Source organism: Paroedura picta, chromosome 7 (genome assembly GCF_049243985.1).
Source record: "Paroedura picta isolate Pp20150507F chromosome 7, Ppicta_v3.0, whole genome shotgun sequence".
Lineage (NCBI taxonomy): Eukaryota > Metazoa > Chordata > Lepidosauria > Squamata > Gekkonidae > Paroedura > Paroedura picta.
The window spans coordinates 55,360,579-55,384,359 of record NC_135375.1 but is presented as its reverse complement, the minus strand read 5'-3'; the positions used below and the strand labels follow the sequence as shown (position 1 = coordinate 55,384,359).

Genomic DNA, 23,781 nt, shown 5'->3' with positions numbered 1-23,781 from the left:
TAACTGAGGACAACAAATATAACATTTCACATGACAACAATAAGTTAATAACCATGATCCACTCCAAGGTCAGAATGAAAATGGCTGCTGTGGTGGACTGGAGATACAGGGAAAACCCACTTCCTAATAGCACCCAAACCAGAGCAAACAAACCCTATTGCCTCTTTGCTTCTTCCATGTTGCAGTCATTGATGTATTTGAAATGACCTTTTACATTCCCTCTTTTCTATGCTAAATACTAAAACAGAGACATAGTACTTTAGTCCAAACGCCATAGCTCGTGAGCTCAAGGACACATTATGCCATCTACAGCTTTCTCCCGAACAAGTCAAGAAAAAGACAAGGATTCTTTAATCCCAGCCTCCATTCCATATGGTCATTATGGAAAAATTTAAAACTTTTTCTTATATCTTAATTTGCTTTTTTCCCTTTCTTCTTCCCCTTCATTTTTTCTACTGTGTTCACTGTGCCATCATAAGCAGAGCTACAATCTTTAAAGTCCATTACATTCAATGGGATTACAAAAGTGCAAATATATTTTGGGTGCTACGGTTAGTCAGATGTAAGACCTTGGCATACCAATTCTACACCTAAGAATACCATGAACTACAGTATGGTGCATTACTGTAGGGTCATCTAAAGCAGCGGTCCGCAACCCTTTTTTGGGTTGCAGACTGGGGGGGGGGGTTGAGCCCGCTTCCCTCTCCCCCCCCTCCTGCAGAAAGAATCTTGCCGGGGCACAAGGTAATTGGCCGCTTTGGCGGCCGATTTGCTCGCGGCCCAGTGAGTTTCTCGCTGCGGGGAGGGGCAGGGAGAGGGAGCCGCGGCCCGGTAGTTGGGGACCACTGATCTAAAGATCCAATGGAAAATGGCAAAAATTCTTGCTAGAATTACTTCCAAGTTTGAAGAAATAAAACAGATTGGATAATTATCTTTAAGTATAAGCACACGTTAGTATATGTTCATTTTAACATAATCCTTGGAAACAAAATCTTCTACAGGCAGTACCTCACCTGTAAATAAGCTTCCAGGCCTTGACGACGCTGTTCCAATACTTTGGGCACCCAGTTCCTTACATGCTTAGAAGGGATTTCTGGAGTTCTTATGAATTTCTTAAGCTAGAAATATAAACAACAGGCAAATATAACTAACTTTTCCCTATAAAGTTTGGAAATAAAAGCAGAAAAAAAGAAAAACTGAAAATGACAGTGACATTTTATATTTAGAAAAGGAAAGGCATAATGAGAAAAATACAGTTACCGACTTTGGTAATCAAAAAGTGCTCAGCCTACAGATAAACTAATTTATTCAATTAGAGAAGTTAGTGTTTATAAAAAGGTGATGTGAATTTGATATAACTAGTCATTTATAGGCTACATCCTAGGCTATTTCTGAAGTCAGAAATGAAACATTCCATTATATTAGCTAAATATTGCTGTGTACACAGGTCAATCCTCTGGCCTAATAAAATCCCCAAAATTTAGTTTGGCTCAGATTTCAGTTGTACTCTTGTGCATTATGTTTAGAACGAAACCTCAGAAACTGCATCACATGTGCAAAATCTTTGCAGGATTCAGCATTTTTAAAACAATGAGAAATGTGCTAGTATATATATTATATATATAAAATTGCAGTAGTTTATTTCTGAACCCTGGCTGTATAGAAAAACAGTAATCTGTGGATTTCAGGAACTGAAAAGAATTTTCATAGTTTTTAGATAAGGTACTCTGTTTTACACAATGGCCAACCAGTTGCCCTGGAGTCCCAATGAACAGGAAACAGAAAAATCAAGCTCAGCATTTGTATAAACTAAATGGAGAGTATGATTTTATGGAAGATCTCTGGTTGGGCCACTCAGATTCTCTCGGCCAAACTCAGTCTAAGGTTGTTATAAGGAAAAATGGATGAGGGAAGAATGATGTAAACTGCTTTGGATCCCATTGAGGAGAAAGGCAGGGCATAAATGAATTAAAGAAATAAAAACATTACCATCCTGATTCTAAACTCTTGAAAGGTCTCCCAATGAAATCTGCCTAGCTTTAATTGCCTTGTGATCTTGAATGCATGAAGATTCTCCTTACGCTTCCACATCATCTTTTAAAATTGAGGAATTTTAAAAAGATGGGTAGAAGGTAAGACATTTTGACATACCCATTAACAACCCTTCATCAGAATGCAGGTAGCATCTTAGGAAAGAGGTGCAAACTATATACAGAAATAGCCAAAATATTCTAGAGCAACTTCTCTAATGGAAACTGAGGGCCATTCCACACCCAATTAAAATAGTGAGATTAGCCATATTTTGGTGTTTTGCACGACGTCATAAATATCCAGTGTTACATCTGCAAACTGGCAGCTACACCCTCCATTTTAAAGTATTTTCAGGGAAATCCACAGAAAATGGATTCCCCCTGCCATGTAGCACTCACAAGATGAGAGCAGCCAGCAAGACACTTGCACAAGACATGCGCATTACCAAAGTGTAACGAAGTAGTGAGATCTCCAGCGTTACCAAAGTGTAATGTAGTAGTGTGATCTCCAGCTCCATGGCCCACTCTCGAGCCCACCTCCATCTCTCTAAACCCGGAACGGGGCTTTCTTTTTTAAAAAAAACTGTCTGGAGCAATGAATAGACACAATCACCCAGGCAGACTACAAAATAAACTTTTCTCCACCATTGCCCATAACATGCCTCTTCCCCATCATAAAACCCCAAGAAACAAATTGCCCAAAATATTATATATATATTTAAAGCTTCAAGGCTCTGGATTACAACAGATTTATTTTATTTATTTATATTTATTATATTTATATACCGCCCTCCCCGAGGGCTCTGGGCGGTTTACAGAAAACAGGAAAAGATACAATTTGTTGTTAGGTGCGAAGTCGTGTCCGACCCATCGCGACCCCATGGACAATGATCCTCCAGGCCTTCCTGTCCTCTACCATTCCCCGGAGTCCATTTAAGTTTGCACCTAATGCTTCAGTGACTCCATCCAGCCACCTCATTCTCTGTCGTCCCCTTCTTCTTTTGCCCTCGATTGCTCCCAGCATTAGGCTCTTCTTCAGGGAGTCCTTCCTTCTCATGAGGTGGCCAAAGTATTTGAGTTTCATCTTCAGGATCTGGCCTTCTAAGGAGCAGTCAGGGCTGATCTCATCTAGGACTGACCGGTTTGTTTGCCTTGCAGTCCAAGGGACTCCCAAGAGTCTTCTCCAGCACCAGAGTTCAAAAGCCTCAATTCTTTGACGCTAGGCCTTCCTTATGGTCCAACTTTTGCAGCCATACATTGCAACTGGGAATACCATAGCCTTGACTAAACACACTTTTGTTGGCAGGGTGATGTCTCTGCTTTTTAGGATGCTGTCTAGATTTGCCATAGCTTTCCTCCCCAGGAGAAAGCATCTTTTAATTTCTTTGCTGCAGTCCCCATCTGCAGTGATCTTTGAGCCCAGGAAAATAAAATCTGTTACTATCTCCATTTCTTCCCCATCTATTTGCCAGGAATTGAGAGGGCCGGATGCCATGATCTTTGTTTTCTTGATGTTGAGTTTCAAGCCAACTTTTGTACTCTCCTCCTTCACCCGCATCAACAGGTTCTTTAGTTCCTCTTCACTTTCTGCCATTAGAATGGTATCATCTGCATATCTGAGGTTGTTGATATTTCTCCCTGCAATCTTGATCCCAATTTGTGACTACTCTAATCCCGCCTTTCTCAAATATATATATATATATATATATATATATATAAACACACACACACACACATACATACACCTTTATTGGCATAACAATAAGAGGTAAGTACAGCCAAGCAGGGTAAAATTATAATAGAGTAAAATAAACTAATATTATAGACTAAAACACAGTAAAATCAACTGATTAAAACATCTTAATTCTAGCTCGATAAACAGCCATTAAAAATTCAGCTACACACAATGTGGTCTCTGCAGAAAGATCATTAAGCAGAAACTGGAGTGAAGCTTCATCATTTACTAGACCTCTGGGACAAAGTAGAGGATCCAAAAGTTTTCTGCGAAGACTCACGTGAAGTTCACAATTTAAAATAATATGTGAGGTTGAATCGGGACAGTTCGCAGAACACGGACACAATCTTTCCCTCCTTGGGACATGCTGGTATCTTCCTGCAAGGACGCTTGAGGGAAGACAACTCATTCTTGCCAGCATGAAAACTCTACGAAAGGCTGGACTAGTGAGATTATAAAAATAATTAACAATTTCCCCTCGATTTCATCGAATCCCCTGAGCAGCAGGAGAACATACACAGGGTTGTGCTGGAAACATTTTGGATTGTTCGGCCGCCACTAATCTTTGTTTCAAAAATTTTAAAATTTCAGACTCATTAAACATAAGGAAAAAGTCTGTTGAAAATCCTAGTTCTACAATTTTAGCTTCAATACTGAGAAACCATGAGCTGCATTGTGGGTCCATCTTTAAATAAAAGAGTAAGCTATGCGACTCCACTCTGTTGTCCCGCCTTTCTCATCATGTGCTCCACATACCAGTTAAATAGGCAAGGCGACAATATACAGCCTTGCCAAACTCCTTTCTCAATTTTGAACCAATCAGTGATTCCATGTTCAGTTCTCACTGTTGCTTCTTGACCTGCATATAAATTTCTCAAGAGACAAATAAGATGCTCTGGTATTCCCATCTCTTTAAGAACTTGCCACAATTTGTTGTGCTCCACACAATCAAAGGCTTTAGCATAGTCTATCAAGCAGAAGTAGATGTTCTTCTGGAACTCCCTAGCTTTCTCCATGATCCAGCGTATGTTGGCAATTTGAGCTCTAGTTCCTCTGCCTCTTCAAAATCCTGCCTGTACTTCTGGAAGTTCTCGGTCCACATATAGCTGGATCCTAGCTTGTAGGATTTTGAGCATAACTTTGCTAGCATGAGAAATGAGTACAATGGTGCGGTAGTTTGAACATTCTTTGGCATTGCCCTTCTTTGGGATTGGAATGTAAACTGACCTTTTCCAATCCTGTGGCCATTGTTGAGTTAAGATACAATTAACATATGGTAATTACCTAGACAGCTGACATCACTTCTTGGTACTTCAAAACCTGAAAACTATTTCAGCAGTACCTCCATAGTCAAAAGGTTGAAAAAGGCTGACCTAGATTGTGGAATTCTGGCTTGCATGAAGGAGAGCAAACCATAATTTAAAGCTCAGCTCTAATGCAAAATATTGGTTGCATGCAAAGGGGAGAATGTGTGTGAACCCAAGGATCCATCAGGCTTAATCATATAACAACAAACCATGGTTAGAATTACATCTGAAGCATGTTTCTGTGTGACTTTCAGTACGTCACTCTCTTTCATTCTTGCACTTTTCAAAAGAAAAGACAGCATCTAGCATGAATTTCCAAGCATTTTCTAAGAGCTGTATCACCATTAAACAAAGGTGAAGTGGCGAAAATCACAAGGACACTAGGCTGATTTTGACATGCAGGCTCACAGGGATTTGAAAAATTTACATTTTATCTTTGAGGAACTTGAGGAGATGTCACCCTAGCAAAAGCTTTGTCAACAAAAGTTTTACTTCATGGACAAAAGCAACTCCACTGCTAGGAAGCATTCTACAGTTTTCTCATTCTCAGTTAAGATACGCTAACATAATTGTTCTGACAAAAACGTCTATAGAAAGAAGACATTCAGATGTCCTGAAATTTCAAATATGGATTTCACTGTTTTTGAGGTTTCAAAATATTTGTCTCAGATTTCCAAGCACTGCCCTTCTCCTACCACAAAGTCTGATCAAAATCCATATGAGCAGATAAAAGGGTGAGGAGTTGAAACGCTTGGATACAAACCAAACCATTCTCCCTTGCCATAACCTGTAGTAGCTCTGACTCTGAGTAGTGCCTTTTTAGAGATACACTGAGCTGTAGGAAGAAGGACAAACTGTGAGGGTAACATTTCATGAGCAGAGCTTTACCCAAGGTTCACTGAATCCAAACCAGAAGCACTATTGTAATATAATGTATATATATCATAATCTGGCAAACATTTTTCTCTTAGAAAAGGCACCAGTTTATTTGCCCAAAATCTGGTCAGACTTGTCTTTGGGAAACTGATTTTTTCATGTTCTGAAAAACTTTCTTTTTACCTCATTTACCTTTTTACCTTCCTCACATAAAGAAAGAAATACAGCAGTAGCTGAAATAAATGTATTGTGTTCTTTAGTCATATAACAAGGCACAAACAATTCTGAATGAAAGACTATTGAGACTTCTGAAAATAAGGAATATATAGCATCAGTTTTATAACAATATACTATTTACCATAGTAAATATACAGTGAAATATGAATGTATTTACCTTTTTATGGAGAGCGTGAAATTCACTATATCTTTTTTCAACAAAGTGTTTTCTTCCATTCATTAGTACCTCTATCTTAAAGACCTAGGAAAAATGATTTTAAAATGGATTATTTTCATCTGCCTGATATTTTCCCAGCATATGTAATAGGTGATTTAAAAAAACTTTCCTTTAACAATTGTAGCTGACCCCCACTAACTCCCCCTCCAAAGTCTCGGGAAATACTTCGGCACAGCAAGGATTAATGAGCAATCTGATGACATGCTCCACCCATCCAGTTATATCACATCTAAGGAAAATTAAGATTTCTGATATTTTTGAAAATAATAATTTATTTGATTTATTTGTTTTCTATACCGCCCTTCCATATGGCTCACATGAAATTATATCATACCTTAATAATTTTCATAAATTACAAAACTGCAAAATTAACATAACTTATGCCCAGTTTGGAGAATATTCTGTCTCTTACTCTTTTAATCTAACATACACTATGTTAACAACTTCACTAATGTAAGTAGCCTATCTTGTGGAGACCAAGGAATATAAATACAACGACTACATTGCAGGTTAATTTTCACCTCACCTACATATTCATCCTAGCCTCAGCTGGGTCTGCTCTAGTGTTTACACCATTAGGGGGGGAAATGTGGTGCTAGCTCATTTTCTTTGCATGATATATATGACAGCTTTTACTGCCTCTTGTAGAAGGTTGAAAGGCCAGATAAAGAAGTTCTCTAGATCCACTAATTAGTAACCACTAACATGACATTTTCTTGACTTTCAGGTCCCTGGGTCAGATCCTAGGGCAGATGACAAGATACCTCACAATCCTCAGAATCTAGTGAACCAAGATCAGTAGAAAAGCATGGTAATTAGAGGCCACCTACTATATCCAAAGGTTCCTACTTTCAGATTTCTTGTATTAGGACATAAACTAGCCAATATTGGGAGGAAATGCAGTGGTATAAGACCCTCTTCTCAGAGAGCTTCCCCTTGGAATATGACCCTGCAAGTGGATTTTTGATGAGAAAAACTTGAAATAATTTCATTAGTGGTAAAATATTCAAATGTTTTAACAGTCAGGGAAATGATACAAGGCTCTAGAAATTCTTTGACTTATGGTCCTTAGCAATTGAAATACTGATATCCAAGTTTAAAGCCAAGACAGATTTTATTTAAATAATTTTAATTTTGATTTATTTAAGACATGGATTGGTGGCTTTTCTATGTTGCAGCACTTAAGATGCCTTACAATAAATAAAAGTTATAAAACACATGAAAGGTAACAGTTTTAAATCACCATTAGGAATACCAATAAATAAAAACTAAATTGGTCAAATGAAGTCTTGAATAAGAACAGCTCGGACTCACCCGGGTGGCTTTTACTATTGGACTCTGGCGCAAGGCTGGGAGAGCAGCATTCCCTTTGAAGTGGTCAGTCAGTGGCGGCAGGCACTTCCCTTTATAAGGGAGTGCCTGGTACAATATGCCTCTTCCCGCTCTCAGCTTGGCTATTGAGGCAACCCACCCTCCCATCCCTTTTGTTGGGTTACGTGTTTTGTTTATTATTATAATGGAAGGTTGGATGAATGTTGCATTTCATTGTCAAAGCTTGCAGGATTAAGCATGGGGAGGATTGTTTGTGGAACATGCTGGCCTCCCCAAGGCATAGGGGCTCCTGTAAGGGGCTGTGTAGATATGGAATCAGGAGGCACTCTTGCAAAGGGTGAAACAGTCATTATGTGGCTCTCATTTCTAGGTGGCTAAGGGATCCGACAGAAAGTGACACCCAGCAGGCTCCACCAGTAGTCAATCTCCTGTGGAATAGTAGGCCTATGTTGGGTGAGTGCCTGGCGGGTTTGCCAGGAGAACTGGGGCAGTGCCTTTGTGGTCAGCTGGCTGCAAGATGGCAGATGTACTCCCCATGCAACGCCATGCTCAGTTATAAATAAAAGCTGTGGCCAAGTTTTGCCAAATATAAGGTGTCCGAGTCCTTATTACAATGTGAACAATATTCCCCTGCACAATAAAATCAGGGTCCAGTAGCACCTTTAAGACCAACAAAGATTTATTCAGGGCGTGAGCTTTCGAGTGCAAGTACTCTTTGTCAGACCCAAAATCTGAAGAAGAGTGCTTGCACTCAAAAGCTCATGCCCTGAATAAATCTTTGTTGGTCTTAAAGTTGCTACTGGACTATGATTTTATTGTGCTACTTCAGACGAACACGGCTACCCATTTGAAAGTATATTGCTAACACACAATAAAAGCATAAAATATAAATATATAAATATAGCAAGATATTGGGGTGAAGATATATGCGGGGGAAGAATTTACTTATTCTACAATCAGTGAGCATTAAAACTGGCAAACTATATGCAACACAGAGAACAATGAAATATAGATAATGGCTTGGGCAAATAAATGTCTTAAAGTAGCATCTACAGTTCAACATATAGTTATCCACACAACTCTGTGGTATAGGTTAGGTAGACAGAGTGTGACTGACTCAAGATTGCCCAGTGAGCTTTCATGCCACCCATGGAGCTTTCAAAATGGATCTCCTATATACTAATCTCTTAACCACTACACCACATTGGCTGCCATATAGATAGAAGGGAAATATTTATCCATATTCATGTATGATGATGTTCTGTCTCTCCCTAACAGCAACCAATGAGAGCTGACAGCATGTTAGGGAGAGACAGTTTGAAAACAGCTGAAAGTTGGCAGCTAGGAAGTTGCAACGGAAAAGAGTTTGGCTGGCTGAGTGAAATTTAAGAAAATCTGTTGAGAGGTAAATAAAATCAAGGTAACCCTACAAAGCAAATTGTTTATGGTTGTTAAAAATTCAAGGGATAATATGGTTAATAAACTAAAGAATATTTTGGATTCCTTTCTGGAGTTTTATAATAATCTTTATAGAGGAAATCAGGCTCAATCTTCATCAATGAATTAATATTTTCTTTCATTGAGTATTCCTTGTGTGGACCCTAGGTAAGGATTTGCCAAACAGGAATATTACTTTAGAAGAGATTAATACATAAATCAATTAATTAAAAACAGGCTCTGTACCAAGATTAGATGGGTTTACATCAGAATTCTATATGGAGTATAAAGATATTTTGGTTCTCCATCTTCTTCCATTTAATGACATAGAGAATTCTCCATTGCCTTCCTCCTGGTTGGAAGTTAAATTAGTTTAAATACCAAAAGTAAATGTAGATACAACATCCAGGAAACCTTATCACCAAATTATGAAATAATAACTGTATTTCTGGCTTAATAAATATTAATTGGGGTACCAAACAAGGATGCCCACTTTCCTCATTACTTTTTGTATTAACTTTGGAGCCGTTATCTAATGAATTAAGATGTAATAAAGATATCAGAGTTAACTGTAGAAAAAAGACCATCTGTTAACAATGTATATGGATGATACGTTATTCCTCACAAATTTGACAGAAGCTATAGAACCTTTAAAGGAAGAACGATTAAAATTTAATCAAATTTCTGGCCTAAGGATAACTTTAAAAAATCGGATGTTATGCTGTAATATTCCACCTATAATTCAACTGAACCCTCTTATACCTTTAACATACTAATAATGCATAAAAGTTTTAGATATCTTGGAGGCATATAAAATAGATTTGATTAGATGGGCAAAGCAGGAAACAACTCTGACTACTCAAATTACAATGATTTAAATGTTTATTCTTCCAAAATTATATTTTCTATTCTATGTGATACCACATCATATTTTGAATTTTTAAGGACTGGCTATTAAAATTGGATCAATTTCTTTTCAGTGAGGAAACAAATTGGGGCTCAATTAGGGGGGGAGAGGGGAAAGGAGAGCAATGCAGAACTCAGAAATGGTTCAGGGAGGGATCCTGAATTTTTAAAACAGGAATAATCATAAAATGATGGCTGGATGAGTCCTCAGTGCAGAAATGTTCTGTAAGTGAGACACAGGATCTGATTTGTGAAATGGTCATGGCTCTGTAGATATTTTGAAATATATGTGAAGAGTGGGAAATGAGAAATCTTTCCCTACTTGTAAGCTTCAACCTAAGAGAGAAACAGGGGTTGTAGAGAGTGGTAGGTGCTCTGTGTGAATGGAGAAGGGACTTCACAATAAGAATATATAAAGGTAAAGGTATCCCCTATGCAAGTACTGAGTCATTTCTGACCCTTTGGGTGATGCCCTCTAGTGTTTTCTTGGCAGACTCAGTACGGGGTGGTTTGTCATTCCCTTCCCCAGTCATTACCGTTTTACTGCCCAGCAAGCTGGGTACTCATTTTATTGACCTCGGAAAGATGGAAGGCTGAGTCAACCTTGAGCTGGCTGCTGGGATCGAACTCTCAGCCTCATGGTCAGAGCTTCAGACAGCATGTTGGCTGCCTTGCCACCCTGCGCCACAAGAGGCTCATCAAGAGCCAAATACATGTAGATTGTTCTGTAACATTAATCATTGCAAATCCAGCCATGGCTCCATTTTCCTGGGCAGATGGTGGCCACTTTTGGAGGTGAGGAGGATGCCGGCAGGACAAAGGAGGGAATCCACCTCTCTTTCTGCATGGCTGGGTTGGGCAGGAAGCTAATCAGCTGGCCAATTTAATTGTGGTAAAGTGTGGATGTGGCTTAGCAGCTCATTGGGGTTAAAAGGACAGCTGGAGTGATTGTCTAGCCTCGTTTTCTGCTCACACCACCAAGGATCACTCCTCTCGCTCTTCCTGTGTTCACTGTTCTGACCTTTTGCTTTCTTTGTCAGCTGCATTTTCTGGAGGGGGACAGATCCTTTGGGGCTGAGCCCATGTCTTTGGCAAGAGTTTGCGTAGTTTGGGAGCCTAGTTATGAGGTTGTGCATGTGCATATGCAGCAGTATCTTCCTGAACGGGGAGACAGCTGCTGCACATGGTAAGGTGACCAAGGAAGACCCTAATAGAGACTGATGCCCGTGGACTTCTCCTTAGCTTCAGCAGACTGGCAGGCCTGATGGGTAGGGGGAGCTTAACAGGCGTGTTACTTTGACTGTGCAGGCGGGCCAGCCAGTGGGTTCTCCTCCCCAAGGGACTGTGGTCTGCTAGTTACAGGATGGGGAGGAGTGGCTTTGTGGATTTGCCCTGTCACATTTAGTTTGCCCATACTCCTTTGCATAACAATAAAAGCTGTGGCCTCAATCATGCCAATTTAAATTCAATATATGTGTATCTTTTGTGGTCTGGCACTGTCCTGCTCTTACCTAGCAATTATTTCCAACAATTCAAGATAGTTCATTATACATCTAACACTGTAGACACACTGGATTTGATCTTAACTGTGTTCACAGAACAGTATTTCCTATCTTTTTACCACTGCATGCTATGTTCTCTGAAATTCTGTTCATACAAGGCTGTGGAATCTTTGAGGGGGGGCAGTACTGGAGTTCAGACAGCAATTGACAGAAATTTTCACGAACAGAAGTAACATGTGCAAGTAACACAGTTTTCAATCAATAGGCTTGAATCTATGGATTGTGCAAGCAACATAGCTTTCAATCCATAGGCTTGAATCTATGGATTTCACTCACTTGTTTGAGTGAAAAGAAGTATCTGACCTATACATTTTGTTATGCATTCTTAAGAGTGTATTACATGGGGGGAAGCATTTTTACACAGTGAGACAGAAGTATATTCTGGAGACATACAGATTTCTGTAGTAAAGAGGCAGTCGCAAAATACTTAGGGAATGGACATGTCTGACACTAATTTAACTGAAGAATTGCAGGCATGCTGACAGAATAATAATGTAAGGAAGTCAAAACACCAAGCAAAGGTAAAAAGAGCCAAAATAAAGAAGATGGAGCTATATAAGGAAATAATTTTTATTTAAGCATCTGCTGTATGGCTAAAACTAAGTTTGCATAACTTTTTATAAGTAACAAGCAGTGAATATCTCCTAGAAAAAGTCTATTATCGAATAATGAGTCATTTGTCATATAACTGCCTTTTAATTATATAATTGATAAATGCACTAGACAAAACAATCTGAAATACAAATATTTGCTAAATAATCTTAATCTGTCTCAATTACCACAATATTCCCTCTCCCCCTGTACAGGGCTAATACGTAATAAGAATACTCAGCCATTGCAAAGGTCCTCCAGAATTTGACTGAAGTAAACAAAGAATAAGATTAATAGTGTCCATTTGAACTGAATGCAGAAACTCATATCTTTCTCTGAATATCATGCCAAAAAAGACAACATTTTAGCTCATAACTATCATGCTGGAGAGGAAGAACTGGGCCTGTTAAATCAAATATCTGACTTAAGAACTCTTTCTGTGAAGCCATAACAAAGTGTTTAATGGTTTTTGGAGCAATCTGTATAGCAGCTGTCTTCATTTAAAGTGAATTTTTAATGCAGAATAGTACATCATAAACTGATTTTTGTATATTTTATCATAATTAATAATGATGAAATAGGCACATCATCCCCCAATTATCAAAGTACAAAAGTGCCTCCCCAACCCTAGGGACATAGTCATATTTTTCCTTTGCTTGTTATTTCATAGGGGTTTTTTGTACATCTTGACTAAGGAATTCAGTGATTTGGCCAAAACCAAGTACTAACTTGACTAGAGGTCTCGCTGTTTCAAATCCACTATTCCAGTAAGTTATCAGCAACTACATTTCCTTGAAAGACCACTTTTCAATGCAATGCACTGATGCAAAGGAACATTAGATGCTATCTGTTCATATAAGTGCTGTCTATTGACAATAACAGTTCAAGAGGCCTGGCTTATGCCTGCATGAACTGTGCATTTGACTGGGAACTTGCAGTGAGATCCTTTTGCATCTATGTGCATTCATGCACAGTGCTCCACAGTACTGCCAAGACAAGACCAGGAGTTCTGAAGCAGACAAGTTGGGAGTGTGCTCTAAAGAGTAAGTTCGAAAATCATTGCATGCTGAGCATTGATGCTATCAGGATTAGAAAAAAATGTGGCAATGGCCAAATATTTGGGAAAATTTGGGAAAATTTCTTTTAAATAATGTCTGATTTTTCAATTCACTTTGTCTTGTTGTTGTTGTTAGGTGCGAAGTCGTGTCCGACCCATCGCAACCCTATGGACAATGATCCTCTAGGCCTTCCTATCCTCTACCATTCCCCAGAGTCCATTTAAGTTTGCACCGACTGCTTCAGTGACTCCATCCAGCCACCTCATTCTTTGTCGTCCCCTTCTTCTTTTGCCCTCAATCGCTCCCAGCATTAGGCTCTTCTCCAGGGAGTCCTTCCTTCTCATGAGGTGGCCAAAGTATTTGGGTTTCACCTTCAGGATATGGCCTTCTAAAGAGCAGGTAGATTTTTGTCTAGCTATGACCTTTTGTTCAGGCATTTAGGAAACTCACAACTATCTGCCCACCCACAGTGACTCCAATTCCATGCTCAGATGATATCCCCCCCCTCCCGGCCAGTCTAGCCTCGAAGAAATTCACCTCCCAACCCCAAAGTGGCCATTGGCATTTCCATGGCCATGCAAGGAAAGGTCACAAAAGCCAAGCCCCAACAAAATCCCTTCTGCCCACCTACTCACAATCTGGCTAATTCACAGAACCATCATTTTTGTTAGATGATTATCTAGCCTCTGCTTAAAAACTTCCAAAGAAGGAGAATCCACTACCTCTTGAGGAAGCCTATTCCACTGAGGAACCATTCTGACTATCAGGAACTACTTCCGGATGTTTAGCCAAAACTTCTTTTGAATAAATTTCAACCCACTGGTTCTGGTCTGACCCACTGGGGCAACAGAAAACAACTCTGCATCATTCTCTATACGACATTCTTTCAAGTACTTAGTCATCTTCTCTCCAGCTAAACAGACAAAGCTCTCTCAACCTTTCCTCATACAACTTGGTCTCCAAACCCCTCACCATCTTCGTTGCCCTACTTTGGACACACTCCAGTTTGTCTACATCTTTCTTCGATTGTGGTGCCCAAAACTGAACACAATAACCAGAGCAGAGTAAAGCTCTCACACAATCTGAACACTGTATTTCTTTTGATACAGCCCAAAATCTCATGTGCCTTTTTAACCACTGAGAAACACTGCTGACTCATGTTCAGTATATGGTCTACTAAGACTCCTAGATCCTTTTTGCACATATTACTGCCAAGACAAGTCTCCCCCATTCTATAATGATGCATTTGATTTTTCCTACCTAAATACAGAATTTGACATTTATAGATAATGAAATTCATTTTCCAGCTGCAGATCCGAATTTCTTGCTAACTTGCCCTGATGTTTCTGACTCCTCAGTTACTGTGATTTCATTTCTAATTCAGGTCTCAGTAGTGGAGAATTCACTGGAATCAATGTGTTTTTTCCACCATTTTGAATGCTTGTCCACATCACCCATCTGACTTGATTGTCTCATCCCTCCTTTCTTCCTGTTTTCATATGCCACTCAATTTTATTTAAAAATGAAACATTTGATTATCATGATTGTGATCAGCCTAAATTCTTTCTTTAGGTGAGTTGTATTTACTTCTTTCCTTGCTCACCACTATAGCACCTCCCTAAGGTAGCATTTGCCCAAAAGCAATCTCCTTCATGGCTTTTCAGTTCAAACACATTTAATTGTGAATGGGAAGGCCTGTAGCATGATTTGCAAGGAAAGAACAGAAACAGTCACCATCATAAGTCTGAAAGTTTGCTTGTCGATGAGAGCTATATGCTATGTTTAAAAATGATCTTTCCTTCCCTCAAAAGGAACTTTTGGCTTAAAAAGACAAACTTGATGATGTCTCCAAGGTTGCTTTTCTAAAAAAAAACCTATAACTGCATAATAACACAATAACATAATTGCAAGCACTTTGTCTCCCTTCTTTCCAAGTATTCTGTCTGCGTTTCATTTGCAGATTTTTGTTTTTGTTTTTAAAAAGGATGAGTACATATACAGGAAACTCATTCTGAAAGAAGTTGGACATAAAGGCAATAATTTATTTAGAAGTTCACTCCAACATTTATGTCCACTCCAGAACCAAACTGCCATTTTCCCAAAAACTATACTTTGAGCTTTTTTTGGTACATTTCAGAATGTGGAACAGTGGCTAGCTGATTAAAGAATTCAATAAATAACAGCATCAGACCAGTATTATTTTTTTACTAAAACTTACTTTATAAAATTCCAGAGACCACAGAGATTCTTTAGGCTGGAGGAGAACGGAATGGTAATTTTTTAATGGTCAGTTTGTGATTGTGTTATAACACAGTCATTAAAGTCAAAAATTAAAAAGGGGAAGCGGTAACAGAAGCTTATTAGGAGGCGAGTGATTCACAAAGTACTTCAGACAAGTGTAAGGGAATGCATAAAATGGCAGATGAAAGCAAGATGCTGTGATTTTATAATGGCAAAGTCTTAGTAACGAAATAACACCATATGCATGCTGAAAATTACAGCTGGTCCAGAATGCAGCTGCCCGGGTTCTCACATGAACACCATGGGGGCCCCATATAAGACCTGTATTGTGGCAACTGCACTGGATTCCAGTCGAGTTCTGGATCTGGTTTGAGGTTTTGGTTTTATCCTTCACGGCCTTAATACGGTCTGGGCCCTGCATATCTTTGGAACCACCTTTCTGAATACATGCCCCAGAGAGCATTACAATCAAGTAACACCAATCAGTTAAGGATCCATGGCCCTAAAGAAATACATATGGCCTCAAGTCATGGCTCCTGCTTGGTGGAATGAGTTCCCCAGAGAGATTAGAGCCCTGATGGAACTTGCCAGGTTCTGCAGGGTCTGCAAGACGGAGCTGTTCCACCAGGCCTGTGGCTGAGGACAGTTAGGAAGCTATATTCCAGGCCTCCCTTCCATCCCTGCTCCCCTTCTCTTCCCCTCCACCTCCTCAGCCAACACCATAGCTAGCTAATTAAATTCAGTAACTACTATTGTGCTGATTGGGGTCTTATTGTTTCTTGCTGTTTTAAAGGGCATTGGTCTGTTTTTACTGTTAATCAAATTTATTGTTTTTATTACTTTGTTATTTAATATTTATTTATTTATGGTTACATTTTATTCCAAGATAACTATAAAAATCAACACTCATCCCCAATGACTCAATGATGTAACCAAGGGGAGTAGATTACCCAATAGACCCAGACTTCGTCTAATACCCAGTCCAGGAAAACCTAAAAGAGGGGGGGTGACCTGATGTTATGACTGTGGGCACTCAACCAAATGCCTGGTGGAAGAGCTCCGTCTTGCAGGCTCTGTGGAACCCAGAGAACTCTGTCAGGGCCCACAGCTCTACTGGTAGCTAATTCCACCAGGTAGGGGCCGGGATAAATCCCTGGCCGAGGCCGAGTGTAACTCCCGGGATCCTGAAACAACCAGCAGATTCATACACACAGAGCAAAGTGCCCTGCAGGTGGCATAAACAGGTAAAATAGGATTCTGCACTGCTAACAGATCCTACAAACATTAATTTTGTTTTTCCACACTTGTACACTGTGTGTGATTTTAAAAAAAAATCATGGTGTCAGAATATACTTTCAAATTCTTTTTAAGTGAATACAATTATATTCCTGTGATTATATGCCTTTGGAGGAGCTGGGAGAACAGAACATTATCTCAGGAGCTGACTGCTAGCTCCGCCCTCTGCTGAGAAGGCCTTTGTGCTATAAAAGGCTTTTGCTTGCCAGAGGAAGCAGTCTTTGGAGGAGCTGGGAGAACAGAACATTATCTCAGGAGCTGACTGCTAGCTCCACCCTCTGCTGAGAAGGCCTTTGTGCTATAAAAGGCTTTTGCTTGCCAGAGGAAGCAGTTTTTGGAGGAGCTGGGAGAACACAGGGGCTTTTCGCACCGGGATCTTTGTTGCAAATTGGTCACTGAACGAAAAATCGCCATTTAAAATAGTGGAATTCGTCGTTATGCATACCTGCCTTTGTAGTGGAATCCAGTTGCGTTTTGTAGCGTTTCCCGCAGCTTCCGGTCTCGGCAGAAAAGGAAGCGCTATTTCCAAGCTCGTCCCGCCCCTGGCCGTCAAGCAGCCAATGGGCAGCCGTTAGCATGCTCCCAAACAGCCCCTTTCCCTTTAAGAAAGGTTTTTTTTAAAAAAAAACAGACCCATTGTAACGAATCTGTGTAGATTCGTTGCAACGGAGAGACCCATCCAGCTGCCTAATGTGAGCTGTCGTTTGATCGTATGATCGTTGCCACGCTGCCTCGAGTGATAAAAAAAAAATCCCCCCCCCCCTCACGGGCCCGATTTTCGGCTGAATTAATGTGTAAAAAATAAAGGGACTTTATTTCAGCAAATGGGCTTTTATGTGGTTTGTGCTTAGTGACTAAAGGTGAAGGACTGAAGCCAGGGAAGCCTCTAAACAGAAAGAGGCTCGCTGGTGCGTTTATCCCCGCTCGCTCGGAGAAAAAAAAATGGCGATCGCTTCGCCAGAAGTTTGGAGGACAGGCTCAGGAGGAGGGACTTTGAAGAAACCGCAACAATGTTAACGCACAGGTCTTTATCGCTAGTGTTGCAGATTGTTTGCAAGAGTGTAGCGCTTTCCGGAGGGTGAATCCACTTTTTGGGATTCCCCTGAAAGCGCTACAACGAAGCGCTTTTTGCTGATCGGTTTCAGGAGTGTTGCAGATTGTCTACGACGTCGTGCGTTATGGCAAATCAATAGCGTTTCCAATTGGCAACCATTGTGCGATTTTGAAGCCGTGCAAAAAGCCCCACAGTATTATCTCAGGAGCTGACTCAGGAGCTGACTGTTAGCTCCGTCCTCTGCTGAGAAGACCTTTGTGTTATAAAAGGCTCTTGCTTGCCAGAGGCACGCACCTTTGGCACGCGCAATACTAATAAAACCCAAAGGACTCTTGGGGTCTGCATTAAACCAGAATACTGTGTAAGTTGCCAAGAGCTAAAGGACTGTTGGCTGTTGGCCTTTCGCCTGAGGATCAAGCTGAAGGTTTCAGTGAAGTGTTGGACTGTTTGTGGACTGGTTCAGATAAATCAAAGTGGCATGAAGACTGAAGAAGGTTGCGTAGTGACATGTACCATCTGCAGAATGTTTGCCTTTTTACCTCAGGGGGACAATTTTTACAAATGCAGCAAGTGCAAATTAGTGGCTCTGCTGGAGGAGAAGGACTAGGGATTAGACAAACGATTGGTTACACTGCAGGAGGAGGGGAATCTATCAAAACAAAATCAGGAGCACCTAATACACAAGGGTAATAATTGGAAGAATGTTACACATAGGAGTAGAAGAATAAGGAGAAGTTTTGACCCACTGATGCTCAGCAATCAGTTCCAAGTTCTGCCTGAAGAGGTTGATTCAGGAACACAGGAGCATGTGAAATCCCCCATGAAGAACAAGCCCCAATGTAGACCAGGAAAAAAGTCACAGTCTCCCAAAGGTGAGAGTTTTAGGTCTTTCCCCCCGCCGATCACACAAAGGTCAGGAAACATGTCACAGTCCCCCACAAGAAAGAGTTTTAGTTCTGCTCCCAAGGGTACGAAGAAACAAGTACTGGTAATTGGGGATTCCTTGCTAAGAGGTATAGAGGCCGAAGTGTGTAGACCTGACTTGTTGTTTCGAGAGGTCTGCTGCCTACGGCTGGAACGGCTGGACAGGCTCATCAAGCCTACAGATCATTACCCTTTCCTTCTCATCCATGTAGGAACAAATAATACTGCCCAGCAGAACATGGAACATATTTAAAAAGAATATGTGGATCTGAGGGAAAAGGTAAAGGACCAGGGAGCACAGCTTGTATTTTCATCAAGGTGTTCCAGACGCCAAGCTAGGAGTAGCTGCTATAACAACTTTATACTCTGTCTAAGAGACATATATTTACTTATATGAAGTTTGTCTGAAACACTAATAATTTAATGTTCCTTGACAAAGCCAGTGGGAAAAATGCATTGGGACTGCTTTGTACAATTAAGAATAAAGAAATGATAGAAGATTCAAGACTCTACAGAACTTTGGATATTGTGCTTGCCACCTTGGTATCCCAGTGCCTCTATACTTGATTTGTACTTGATCCTTCACTGGGTCCTATCCCTCTTAATTTATCATTTTTGCTCTCCAAATTGAGGGCATGTCCCCCAGTGAGGACCAATCAGAGACATGGAACATCGTTGGATAGTATGTACATTCAATTATATATAGAGATGACTTTCCATGGTCTAGGACTCGCTTAGAAACATCTAAGTTTATTCTAGAATAAAATTTTGCTAGGGTTCTGGTTTTTGTTGCAAACAGACTTAACATCACTCTGAAAGGAATTTAAGACTGCATCTTTTAAATGTCATATTTTGAAATTATGGAATGCAAGAGTAATTGGTATTTATTTATTCATTCATTCACTCATTCATTTAACTTTTAGGCTATCCCTTTCCAGACAGTCTTAGGGCAACTTGCAATATTTTAAAACCCCATACAAAAATATATAATTAATTATTAGGAATTTTTTGGCTAATATCTTTGACCAATCAGAACTATACCATGATTAATGACTCTCTTTACTCTTTCCTTTCCTTTGTTTTTAATTTGTAAGCCTACAGCCAGGGCTTGTTTTATTTTAATGCTGGTACATTATCTAGTAATTGCTGAAGCAAAGAATAAGGGCTTTTTTGCTGTTGGTTTGCCCTCCAAGCCACATTCCATTACATTCCTGTAAAACCCCTATGTTACCATAGATGGTAGCCCCATAATGGAAGGGTGCCTCATGGAGAGACACTTTCAAGCACAGAAGCCCATTAATAGACTTTGAGCAGGCTGGTGCACACAGACTTGGTGCACACAGAAACCAGTCTGGAAGAGACTGACTATGGAGTCAGTAGAGCCTACTAACTTTTTTTCTGTCTCTTGCCTTAAAAAGCCAAGCCATATCTCTATCTTGTTTGCACTTGAACATTTCTTATTTTTCTGTCTCTTACTTCCTGAAATTTTCCCAACTGATTTAGCTAAATGTTCACCTTATGGGAAAATACTCCTCCCAGCCAAAACTATCAGATTGTCGAAAGGAACATCCCCTCAGGAACTAACTAGAACTTCTTTTGTTTGTACCCAGTCCCGTGTCCTTACCCCCAAACTGTCTATTTGTTCAGTGTAACTGCTGGCTAGCAGCATGTCTTGTGCTCCAAATGATTCCTGTTGTGTTACCCATAACCCTTCCTAATTATACAACTAGAGTCATTGATAAGATTTTAGTAACCACATTCTCCAGATTCCAAGCTATAGATAAATTTAATCTCTTCAAGTTATACCTAAGCAAGGTATCATTCAACTTAATAGATCTATTTTAGTTACATCACATGGCAGCGTACCTATCAGATTTGTCTATAACTCATTACCAACCACCAGTAACTTATATCATACTGTACCTCCCCATGGCAATCCAAGGCCTCACTCAGGAATTTCTAAGATTAGGTCAACCCTTGCACAATCCCAAATGTGTGCATCTCAGTGTGCTTGCTGTCTGAGTACGCTGACCGTGCGGTGTCGTCTCTTGGAGTAAGTGCTGGTCTCTCTCTGGATTCTCGTATCTACAGGACAAATGTAGTATAAATGTAGTATAAATTTCATTCCCCCCCTTTCTTCCTTAAAACTCCCATGGTAAAGATTTGTGTTTGTGTACTTGTAATAAATATACTGCTTTCTTTTTATTTCATTATTTTTCATTTTTCAATAAAGTCATTTTATTTTTAAATCTGGACTGGTTCTTTGTAAGGGTTTCTCCTAGGGAATTAGATTTCTGTATACACACAGGAAAAGATCTTAGTAACCCCCCTCTCATTCCACTAATTCCCCCCAAATTAAGAGCAATTTGGGTAACACCTTGACTGGAGGATGGAAGCAGCAAGAAGGGGAAGTTAGGAAACTTATGTTATAAGTATTGCCATCTTGATGTAAAATTAGCCTTTATGCACATAGCCCCCTTTTTAGTATGTTCTAGCTAGAGAAAATGAGCTGAAACAAGGTATTTTGTATTGATTTTATCCTGTTAAATAGTCCACAAGTTATAGTGTGGCATAGCCAGGTGATTTGTCCTCAGCTTTAAAAGGACAACACCAATGCTGAGATGCAAAAGTATGAAGTACTTAGATTTCTCCTTTAGCTGCCAGTTGATGTAAATTGACAAATTCATACATTTCTGAAGGTATTCTAGATTTTGTATGAAATGAATTTCATCACTTTCCCTTGCTTTAGGAGTGCCATTTATATCAAGCCAACTCTAACACATAGCTAGTCTGAAGCACATGAGCATAGCTTGTTAAATTTCAAATACTATGTCCCCATAAGTCAATTATTTAAATAACTTGTTCATAGTAGCAATATTTTCTATTTTTAAAAGTGAAATATTCTTTTTGCATTCTAATTTAGTTTCTATGTTAACACAATACCTTAGTTTCTGGCTTTGCTAACATTAAAAAGGGAAAACTCAGACCTCAAAATTTCAAATGCATTCAAATTGGAATTGTATTATCCCTCTCAAGACAGCTATTTACATGAAATCTCTTACAGTTTCTCTGTCGGTATAAAATGCAGATGCCACTGCACATCAGCCCTGTGTATGCCTCTTTGCGCAGAAAGTCCAAAACAGTTTTCCTGATCTGTTTCAACTTGAAATGTTGTCAATATATAGATTGTCTTGCTTTCTAATTCAGTGAAAAATCTAGTTTTCCATTAGTCTCTGCCTTTCTAATTTTCAATACAGCTTTACTAAATGTAATTATTAAAGGCAGATTCAAGAAAGCAATTACTGAACTACTGGTTTGTATCTCTGAAGTCTTAATAAGTGTTACAAAGTAAAAGCAGAAGGAATGGTTAATTTTTTTAAAAAATAAAATAAAATAGGTAATAATACAGAAGATATGACATGTCAAAGTACAAGGCTGAGTAAGGGCTTAAATTGATCTGGAGGATCCCACATACGACTTGCTTATGTGTCAGTGGAATCTCATAATGTATTTCCAGCAGCAACTTAGATTCAGCAGGGGATGAGTTGGGCAGCTGCTTGTGGGGAATGGGAAACATACATGGAACTTTTAACTGCATGTTTGGAAAGAAATAAGAGTAACCTGGGCAATAGGCTATATTTACATTACTGCACAACTAATTTTAGGCTTCTGAGAAAGCTAGGGCCAGTCATTTATGTAGCATGTTTTCATACAAAAGTTGGCTGAATATGGGGAGGGGATCAACTCAAAGACTGAGACATAAATGGATTTGGAATAAGGTGTCATCAATAAACAAATGATACCTAGTTCTATTTAAAAGCTGAGTCAGGTGGGTTTGTGGAAGAACTAAAAAGGTGGCTAGAGATGGCAACGTGTTGGATAAAGGCTAATAAAATGAAGTTAAGTCAAAAGAAGACTTGAGGTGCTACTAGTCAATGATAGCTGCTTAAGGACTGAGGAGTCAGCCTGTTCTGGAGAGGGTTGTACTCCCCCTGAAAGAATAGGTTCAGGGTCGTGCTGGTTCCTAGCATACATATCTTGAGGATCCTGCTGGATCCTGCCTACAGTTGGAGACTTAGATCTGTGGCACACAATGCTTTGGTTGATAAGTTAGCTACAGCCAGTTCTCAAAAAGTATATGTGGCTATGCTGATCCAAGGCGTGATTACAGCCAAGTTAGATTGCCTAACAGGAGGGAAGTTATGGGCTGGCAAGGAGGATGCGCACACAAACTTTCATTTGGCATGGAATTGGCCACAGCTTTATTAACACGCTGGAGCATTGGTGCAGTCTGGGGAGTAACCACTGCTGCGTCCCAATCAGTAGACCATGAGGCAGACCAGATCCCAGAGGCATAACCGGGGATGCTGAACCCTTGGCTGGGACCAGAATAGGAGAAGGCAACCTTGTATTGTGAGTCCCAATGGGTGTGAGCCTCTGTTTGGTTCCCACAGTTGCCCAGTGATGTGAGCTGGGGAGGCACCGCAGCTCAGCATCAACGCATTCTCTTACAGAGGCTTCGCCCACCACCACTTGCTGAAGAGTCTGGAATCTCCCTGGGCTCAAATCGCCAGTTGCGATAAAATTACAGCAACAAAAGAACAAAATATGGTTAAAACTTTGAAAATCCAATAACTTGTTACAGAGACATTAAATCTTCATGACATATAAGGGAAGTGTTTAGAACATATCCATCTCTCCTAACATAGACCACTAAAATTTGCATTACACCTATGGTGACAATTCAGTAACTACAGGGTGGGTAGATGTTTTTTTCCAACCTCCCACTCGCCAGATGAGAGGCAAGAGGCCCATTAATGGGCAGGCCATGCTTTTAAAAGGGCAGCCCCACAGCACACACAGGAGCAAGCTGTGTGAGCTACGCATGAGTCACCTGTCCCCCCCCCCCATTCTTTGACAGCCCCATCCTCCGCTTCAGCAACCTGCTGTCCAGCGGTAAGGGCGCAGCCAAAATTAT

General features: G+C 40.0%; 1 protein-coding gene across 1 annotated transcript in view; it reads right to left on the bottom strand.

The window, feature by feature from the left end:
- SNX24 (sorting nexin 24) overlaps positions 1-23,781 on the bottom strand; it is a 91,726-nt gene that overhangs the window by 29,796 nt on the left and 38,149 nt on the right. Inside the window, exons 2-3 of the mRNA XM_077344408.1 lie at positions 6,343-6,426; positions 1,014-1,118 (exon numbers count right to left, since the gene is read on the bottom strand). Of these exons, the coding sequence (XP_077200523.1) occupies positions 1,014-1,118; positions 6,343-6,426 (189 nt within the window). The remainder of the gene's footprint in view (positions 1-1,013; positions 1,119-6,342; positions 6,427-23,781) is intronic.